At 40.1% G+C, this 10,000-nt stretch overlaps 1 protein-coding gene across 1 annotated transcript in view; it reads left to right on the top strand.

Moving 5' to 3' along the window:
• The window catches only part of LOC307172203 (uncharacterized protein), a 23,616-nt gene that overhangs the window by 377 nt on the left and 13,239 nt on the right, over positions 1–10,000 (top strand). The window contains exons 1-3 of the mRNA XM_079894336.1: positions 1–1,288; positions 6,102–6,420; positions 8,759–8,869. The exon at positions 1–1,288 is cut by the window's left edge and continues 377 nt beyond it. Of these exons, the coding sequence (XP_079750462.1) occupies positions 765–1,288; positions 6,102–6,420; positions 8,759–8,869 (954 nt within the window). The 5' untranslated portion in view covers positions 1–764. The remainder of the gene's footprint in view (positions 1,289–6,101; positions 6,421–8,758; positions 8,870–10,000) is intronic.

Genomic DNA, 10,000 nt, shown 5'->3' with positions numbered 1-10,000 from the left:
GGAATCTGTCGTGATCGAGCTCAACAAGTGAGCGATGAGTGTGAGCCGCGACGCGCCCTGGAGAACCGACGGATAAACGTGCGTTTAAAGGACGCGGAGGAGTAACGCGCGTCTGCCGTTCGTTTCTCATCTGTAGCGCAACAGTGTGATGATGATGATGAGCCTTCACACGTCTGCTAACTGACCTGTGTGTGTGTGTGTGTGTGTGTGTGTGTGTGTGTGTTTGACAGATGAATGTTTTGTATCTATGCCGCTCCTTCACATTCGTTCTTATATAAGCGCGTCTGTTAAACGCGCACGGCGTGAGACAACACCGTGACAACCAGAGGCGAGAATCACCGCGGAACTCGTGCCGCGCGCGTCGGAGATGCTTGCCGGTGTCAGAGCGCGTCGGCGCGTCTGGGCCTCAAGGACACGCGGGACGAGAAATGAGGAGGAATGACGGACGGCGCGTGAAGACGAGCGCGTCAAGGGCGAACGGAGCGTCACCGACGCGCGTTTATTCAAGGGCGTTGGAACATGATGAGGATCCGTCGGAGGGCAGCGCGGAGGAAGCGTCGTTTTACCGGCACTGAGGTCAAACTGACCGTGCGCGCGTTATTCAGACCTCCGTTTATCTGACAGAAGAGTAACAACAGGTCACTCGTGTGTGTGTGTGTGTGTGTGAGAGAGAGAGAGAGTGAGCGCGTGCGTGTGTGTGAGTGTGTGAGAGAGAGAGTGAGTGAGCGCGTGCGTGCGCGCTCTCGCTGCTCTTTGGCACTGGCATGGATGGTGGCACAGCGGGCACCGACCCTCGGCCCGCCCGGCCCGGAGACGCTAAGCGGCGCAGTAAGAGCAGCCTCCCGTCTCCCGGTTACCGGCTCTCACAGGCGTCTCTGGAGGGCGATCGCCGGCTCTCCATCATGAGCTCCACGCGGGACAACGGCCCGTTCCGCCCGGGCACCCCGACCACTCCTCTCCCGCACACCGTGACGCGCTCCGTGGGTTTCGCCGCGTCCCGAGCCGTTCTGGCGTCCTCCTCCTCCTCCACCGGCACCGGGATGGTCGTGGTGGCCGCCGCCGGGCCCGAAACCGGCACCGGGAGCCCGGAGGGCCCGTGTCTGGACGGAGAGGACTTCAGCTTCTCGAACCAGTCCACGTTCATCCAGAGGCAGTTCGGCGCGATGCTGCAGCCCGGAGTCAACAAGTTCTCGCTCCGCATGTTCGGGAGCCACAAAGCCGTCGCGCTGGAGCAGGAGAGGCTCAAATCAGCCGGAGTCTGGATCATACACCCCTACAGCGACTTCAGGTACTCACACTCACACTCTCACACTCTCACACTCTCTCTCACACTCACACACACACACACACTCACACTCTCACACTCACACTCTCTCTCTCTGTCTCACACACACACACACAGACACACACTCTCTCTCTCTCTCTGTCTCACACACACACACACACACACACACACACACACACACACACACACACACACACACAGTTTGTCTGTTTGTTGCACCAGAGATTCACATGTCAACAGGCATATCTGATTATATCAATGTAGTTTGGAATCATTAGGTTTTTTAATGTTTCTGAAAGAGTCTCTTCTGCTCTTCGGCTGCATTTAAATGATCAGAAATACAGTAAAACAGTGAAATATTATTCTAGTGTAAATCATGTTTTCTTTGTGAATATACAGTAAAGTAATTTATTCCTGTGATCAAAGCTGAATGTTCAGCATCATTACTCCAGTCTTCAGTGTCACATGATCCTCCAGAAATCACTCTAATGATTTGATGATCAAGAAACACTTATGATTATGATGGATGTTGAACAGCTGCTTAAAGAGATTGTTCACCAAATAAACATCTGTCATCATTTGCTCTCCCTCGATGTCGTGATTTTCTTCTGTGGAGCACAAAAGATATTTTCAGTAATGTTAGTTTTTCAATCTAAAATCTAGTTACTAGTTTCCACACATTGAAATTCACTGGGTTCCAATTCTTTGTTTCCCAGCGTTCTTTAAAATGTCATCTTTTCTGTTCCACCGAAGAAGGAAAGTCCTGCAGGTTTGAACGAGAGCGGGGAAACGATGATCATAGTGATCAGAATAAATCACAGTCTGAACGGTAGTGCATCTCTACTGTCAGCAAAAAGTCATTGTTGTGTGTGTGGAGCTGAGACGTGCCTCACATCGAGTGTGTCGCTGATGTCAGTCGTTCTGAAGATCTTCTAGAAGTGATGAATATCTGCATATAACGGCTTGAGTGACAGGTCACTATCAGTCATCTTCAAGCTTCCATGAGCTGTAGATGTCAAGTCAAGTCACCTTCATTTACAGAGCGTTTATATGTCGTTTGTTCACTTCTCTTGATTGGTAGCATATGGCCCTCTGTTACCCGTGTGTAATGCAATGAAACCTGTAACTCTAAATATAGCAGCAGTTTCATGCTGAAGAATTCCCCAAACACACACTAGCACAGGCGTTTTCATCGAGTCCATCATCACACCCAGATTTTTAGCAGTGGTTTGGCGTAAGGAAGTCGAGAGCCCAGATCTACTGAATATCGGGGGCATTGTGAGCAACATTTGGGCCAAATATCACAATTTCAGTGTATCTCTCATTAAAATGTAAAAGATTTAGTGCCATCCGAGATTTAATAGTCCAACAATAGAGGGAATGCACTGATGTCAGTTTCCCTCAGCCGGACTGAGTGGCAGAAGAGCTGCTGAGTGATTTAATTGGGGAAAATGTGAGTAAAACGAACAATTATCGGTTTAAACTAAAGGTTGGATTCGATATAGTGTTCCTTACAACTCACCAAAGGTCCAGTGATCCGTGGATATTAACATGCAGCAAGAATCCTGTTTCCTGACCTTTATATCAGCCTGATTTCCACACCGGGGAAATACATAATACATGTGCCTGTGAACGCTTTATATAAACGCAATATAGGTTTAAATCCATGAGATCACTTATATCAGTGTTATTTTATCATCATATCGTCCAGCCCTAAACTTGTGTAGATTTATGTCAGTTTTTATTTAAAAACATCCAATTATGCAGAATATACGCTGATAAATATTTAATTGATGAATTGTCAATACAATATATAACAATACAATATATAGGGTGTGATTTTACCCCATAATTCAGCATATCGACACAAAATAATCACAGCAAATCCATCGTTCTCTGCCTGGATCCAGATGTTTCTGTGAATCGCAGCGATTCATTCGCTTCTCTGTTCTGTAGCTTTCAGCAGTGTGTGAAAATATTCCTCAGATTTCTTGTCAAATCTATTTGTACAGTCAATCTCAAAGCTCTCTCCCGTTTTAGATGTGTTTTGTGTGTTTTTCACGGCATTCACACTGAAAACAAATATTGCCACTCAGTGTTTCTGCCACTCAGTGTCTCTGCCACTCAGTGTCTCTGCCACTCGGTGTTCCTGCCACTCAATGTGTGTAACTGCTGTCACTCCGGCCGACAGTGACGTCACGCGCATACACACTATAGTTTTAAAGGTGTGTTGTCTGCATAACAATGAATTAAAGTGCCATGCTTCCTAAAATGGACCCTAATGGGAGCATGAAGGGAGAACGGCATTGGGCCAAGAATAGAGCCCTGAGGCACTCCAGAGTCTGTGACCCGTAAGAGGTCGTTAAAGACCTTTAAAAGTGCATTTAGTGGGTTTAAAACCAGACTCTGAAATACCTCTAAAACTCCATGTGAATCTGAAAAAGATGCATGAAATGTTCTCCAATATTTCAGAAAGAAAAGGGAGTTTAGAAATTGGATGAAAATTGGCATGAACCGTTTTTTTTTTTTTTTGATCGATGGTTGGAACACGGCTAGTTTAAAATCCAGTGGAAAAACACCTGAGGTCAAACTGCTATTAATAGTTTCTTGGCCCAATAGTTTTAAAACATCTCTTTTAGAAGACGCGGAGGGACGACATCTGTGGGACAGGAGAATGTTTCAATTAATCAGTCTTTCAAAAAAGAAAGAGAGGGGATCTTATCCACAAAAACATGTAAAATCTTCTCACAGGTATCTGAAGACAGATGAGAACATGTAGGTTGAGAGGAATGTAGTGAAGCATTAATAGAACTTAATGAGAATTTTTTTTTTAAGTCTTTTTTTTTTTTTTTACATTTACATTTATGCATTTGGCAGATGCTTTTATCCAGAGCGACTTACATTGCATTTCAAGGTACACATTTTACATTCTTATCAGTTCTCAGTTCTTGCTTTCCCTGGGAATCGAACCCATGACCTTGGCGTTCCAGCTAAGGAAAGATATGAGAATTTTTTAAATAACATCAGACAAGTATTTAATTTTTTCAGCTTTTCTTTGGTATCTTTACACGAAATCTGAATATGCATATGAGCCCAATTAGTCTGTCTGCTGTCAGAAATGTGCATGGATCAAATATTCATAATGTGATGCATTATTCATCCAATGTATGCATAATGCATAATTCAATCAGCTACGATTTCAATTACGCTAAACGGAGACTATGAATAAAGAAACGAGGCAGAGAGTCAGGGCTGATGGGAAACAGATTATGAGCAGATTATTACTGATCGATCGCACACCTGCTTCATGTATGTGTGTGTGTGTGTGTGTGTGTGTGTGTTACGTCGAGCGTCAGACCTGCTCTGGTCTCCTAGTCATCTGTTAGTTCACATTCTCGTTTACGCTAGTATGTCATTGCAGGACACACAGATGATTTCTGACATGCTCAGCTGGACTCTTGCATTACTGTATTATCTCTCTGTGCAGCTCTGCATCTCTCATAGGGAGATGATCAATAATATTGATCTCGTAAGCGCAGACAGAGATAATCAGACGCTTACAGACAGCGACTGAAACATGAACGAGATCCTACAGCTGCATCCCAAATCACATGCTTTCTAATCAGGTACTTCTATTGATTAAAGTTACCATGAAATCAAAACTGACAATTCTTATTTTATAGTATTAATTCTAAATGATTTATAGGTGCACATCATCATTGTGTTAAATTCATGTTCCTGGTAATCTTGAATCAGAATAAGTCCCTCTTGCAGCATCTCTTCTCTTCTCTGATGACGAGGGCGGGGCAATAACCTGTCACTCACATGAGATCAGCCAATAGCAAACCACTACCATCCAATCAATTCCCCATGGACACAATCAAGCCCTGCCCACATTTGTTCTTGTTCCAGAAGCGTTTCACTCGGATATACGACACAATAGAGGAGAAAAGACCAGCAACTTCAGTTTCATGCCGACTTTAAATAATTCCTTAGAAAGCATGTTTTCTACAGTACGACTGTAATCTAACCATTATACACACTTCAGAATCAGGTCATCGGAGTCAAGAGCGCTATAAAATATTTAATTATAAATAAACATTAATAAGAATCTAATTAAGATTTTCATGAAACAAACACCACGGAAACCATAGAGCACTAGGTACTTTTCTCCTACTGTTTTATGAATACTATGAATTCTGTCATACTGTTCTGTTTCACATACTGTTTTTATTATATAGTACACTGCAAAACATGAAGCTTTTCCTCAGTGTTTCTGTCTTGTTTTCCAGCACAAATATCTAAATATTCTTAAAGCAAGAAACAAATATCTGCCAATTGCTCAAGAAAAATTATTTTATTTTCACTTTAAATTAAGTTTATTTTTCTGACCCCATTGGCAGATTTTTTTTCTTGTCTTAAGCTTAAACTTGTTTTATGTGGATAATTTTTTCAGAAAACAAGGCTTCTTATCTTCAGTCATTGTGTTTCTCCAGTAAATGTATCTTGATTTAAGAATGTTGAGATATTTGTGCTGGAAAACCAGACAGAAACACTGAGGAAGAATAAGATTTTTGACAGTTCAATTCACATTTATTTGTATAGTGCTTTTCACAACACACATCATTTCAAAGCAGCTTTACAGAAAATGCATGAGTTCATATTACAATTTACAGTGATCTGTTATCAGAGGAAACTAAGTCTAAGTTATGTATTTCAGAAATGTACATATACAAAATCACAGTTAGAGAAGAAGGTATTAATTTAAAGTGTTGGGAAGAGTGTTCGCAGGTTAACGGACTCCGTCTGTCTGCAGGTTTTACTGGGATCTCCTCATGCTGATGCTGATGGTGGGAAACCTCATCATCCTCCCGGTGGGAATCACCTTCTTCAAGGACGAGAACACGCCTCCGTGGATCATCTTCAACGTGGTGTCGGACACTCTGTTCCTGGTGGACCTGGTGTTGAACTTCCGAACCGGGATCGTAAAAGAGGACAGTACTGAGATCCTGCTGGACCCGAAGGCCATCCGCCAGCGCTACCTGAAGAGCTGGTTCCTCGTGGACTTCGTGTCTTCCATCCCGGTGGATTATATCTTCCTGATGGTGGACCTAGAAGCTCGACTGGACTCCGAGGTAGAGGAATAAAGTCTGTCAGTCTCTCAGTGAGGCGTCATGAAACTTCAGTGCTCAAAGCTTTCTCTTCACGGTAAAAAGAGCTTGTGTGAAACCAGGGTTTGAAATTAACTTTTTCACTCACCGGCCAATTTGGCTACTACATTTTTAAGTTACCGGCCATTCAGAACTTCTACTAGCCAAAAAGAAAAAGAAAAGAAAGAGAAATAAACCAGATGAACTACTTCACAGCTTTTATATATATATATTAGGGCTGTCAAAAGATTAATCGCGATTAATCGCATTCAAAATAAAAGTTTGTGTTTACATAATATATGTGTGTGTACTGTGTATAATTATTTTGTATATATAAATACACACACATGCATGTATATATTTAAGAAATATTTGCATACATATACTGTATATATATTTATATAGTTTATATTATATATAAATATAATTTTTTTTATATATAAATAACACATTTTTCTTAAATGTATACATGCATGTGTGTGTATTTATATATACAAATTTAATTATACACAGTACACACACATATATTATTAAAAACAAACTTTTATTTTGGATGCGATTAATCGCGATTAATCTTTTGACAGCCCTAATATATATAAAATAAAATTGGGATTTCATACATTAATTTCTTATTCAAACTAAATCCTGTCATCCAGCATCTCCTCTTTCATCCTATTCACCAAAAATGTGTTTTAGGTGAATTAGTGTGTCGTTATTTGTAGCGTAGTGACGTTAGTGTTCAAGTAAGCCAGATATGAGCAGATTCTGCGCAATACGCTGTATTTAATATATCATGATGACTCACGAGTATTTGCGCTAAATCCGCGCAGATTTGGTTTACACAAACTTCTCCAGCAAAGTGAGTAAACATAATCAGTAACACACCAAACTGGCCAGTGATTTGACAGCGTTACTCGCCACAGTTGATTTTTACCCACATTTGGTGGGTGTTAATGTCAAACCCTGGTTAAAACGTGTCGACGGCAGCAGCTCATTCAGAAATCTGTGGGTCTTTAAGAGACATATCAACCAAAATATCATTCATTCATCATTATGTCATCATGTATTCACCCTCATGTCGTTCAAACCCTTATGACTTTCTTTCTTCTGTGAAACACAAAAGAAGATATTTTGGGAAACTGAGTGTTGTTGTTGTTTTTTTCCTACAGTGAAAGTCAATGGGGTCCAATGTTGTTTGGTTCTTCAAAATATCTTTTTATGTTCCACTGAAGAAAGAAAGAATGTTTGGAAGCATGAACTAATTTTTCTGCATCAGAAACAGATAGCAGGTTCTGAAGTTTAGCGATGTTTCTGAGGTAGAAGAAGGCTGTGTAACTTTATAACATATGAAATATGATTTTCCAAAGACAATCAACAATTGTTCAACAATTGACAGACAGTTGTTCTCTAATATAACTCCCAGGTCTTTAATTGTAGAGGATTGAGTTACAGTACATCCTTCTAAATACAAATTGTATTCTAATAGGTTTTGTGTACAGGGTTTTGGTCCAATGAGTAATACATCAGTCTTATCTGAATTTAATGGAAGAAAATTACACGTCATCCAATATTTAATATCTTTATCACACTCTGTCAACTTCTGTCATTTGTTCGTGATGAAATATACAACTGAGTATCATCAGCATAACAGTGGAAACTTATTCCATGTTTAATATTACCTAATATTACCAAGTTACAGCATATATATTAAAAATAGCAACGGGCTGAATACAGAGCCTTGCTGCACTCCATAATTTACTGTTAATTTGGATAATTCCCCGTTTAAATAAAATAATAACGGTCTGATAGGTACGATTAAGCCACCTTAACGCCTGTCCCTGAATTAGAGTTAAATTGTGAGAATTGTGAGATAAACATTACAATTACCTTTTTGTTTTTTATTCTGTGGCGGAAACAACCCTCCATAAGAAACTCACAAGTTTGAATGACATGAAACAAGTAAATGATGACAGAACGGTAATTTTTGTGTGAACTATCCCTTTAACAAACAAGTGACCCATAGTCGAGTCAACTTTATTTCTACAGCTTGATACAGTACAGATCGTCTCAGAGCAGCTTCACTGTGATAAACAGGAGAATCACAGAATCACTGATAAAACTTCATCAAATATGAGACAAACTTAGAGTCAGGAGTGAAGCAGCTCTACAGAAGAAGAGAGAGTCACTATTCAGATCAAGTTCTGTTCTCTGATAGTGTCAGTGCATCAGATCAATAATATTAGTCTTTTAAACCTGAACTTTATCCAGGATAAACTAGTCTGTAACTGAATGCTGTGTAATGGTGTAATTGTGTTTCCCGCAGGTGTACCGGACGGCTCGAGCGCTGAGGATCGTTCGATTTACCAAGATCTTGAGTCTTCTGCGTTTGCTGCGTTTGTCCCGTCTCATCCGGTACATACACCAGTGGGAGGAGGTGAGGCTCACTCCAGATAACAAAAATATGTTCTGACAACTAACAACGTTTTGAAGACCTTATGTATAGAGAAAACATTAAGGGATTGTTTTCTATGTTTTATCATTATGCAAGTATTATGGGAACATTTACCAATTACCATTTTAGCTTCCAACGAATCTGAACGCAAGATAATCATGATAAAATGGTTATTCTGTTTCACAGAGATGCTCTCATATTGTCTAGTGTTATAAAGTTTATTCTTGCATGGATTTTTAATCTTTGCCATTTTAACTCTTCAAGTCATTTTAAAGGATTACTTCACTTCAGAATTAAAATTTCCTGACAATTTATTCTCCCCCCACGTCATCCAAGATGTTCATGTCTTTTTTCCTCGGCCGGACGTCAACCTTTTTGTTATTTTGTTATTACTTGTCTTAATTAAGCTTGAGATTGTTTTGCTTGCATTAGTTTGGCTATTATTTCGTGTTCCTGTGACATAAAGAATTTATATTTTACTGGCATCTAAAGTTATGAAATGTTAATTATTGATGCTTGTTTCTGTCAAGGAATGAAATAAAAAAGGTACAGTAATTGCAACTTTTTATCTCATAATTCTGACTTTTTTCATTGAATTGAGAGAAATAAAAATCACAATTACCAATTTCCTTATTCATTTTTTTATTCCATGCCGGAAACAAGCTTCCATAGGTAACAACATCCTTATTTCCAACAAAAACATAATTAAATATAAGAATATTGGGAAATTAAACTTATATTTCTCACTCCTAGTCAAAAGTCAGTGAGTAACTGTGTCAAATATTCATGATCTCAATATTGACCTAAATAATCATGATGTTTGCGATAAGCATTTTAAGCAGGAGAGTGATGATAAGAGTGTGTGTGTGTTTCCCACAGATCTTCTTTTAGGTATGAGAGTGATGATAAGAGTGTGTGAGTGTGTGTGTGTGTGTGTGTGTGTGTGTGTGTGTGTGTGTGTGTGTGTGTGTGTGTGTGTGTATGTGTGTGTGCCCTCCTTCCCTTCCCTTTACCTCTGTACAGATAAAAAATTGACTTGACTTGACAGGTTGACAGGTTTTTTCAAGACTATTTCAAGGTTTGCGTTCTCGAGCACCAAACACTGTTGTTGTG

The sequence above is a fragment of the Squalius cephalus genome (assembly GCF_949319135.1).
Source record: "Squalius cephalus genome assembly, chromosome: 15".
Classification (NCBI taxonomy): domain Eukaryota; kingdom Metazoa; phylum Chordata; class Actinopteri; order Cypriniformes; family Leuciscidae; genus Squalius; species Squalius cephalus.
This window is presented reverse-complemented; position numbering and strand designations above follow the sequence as displayed.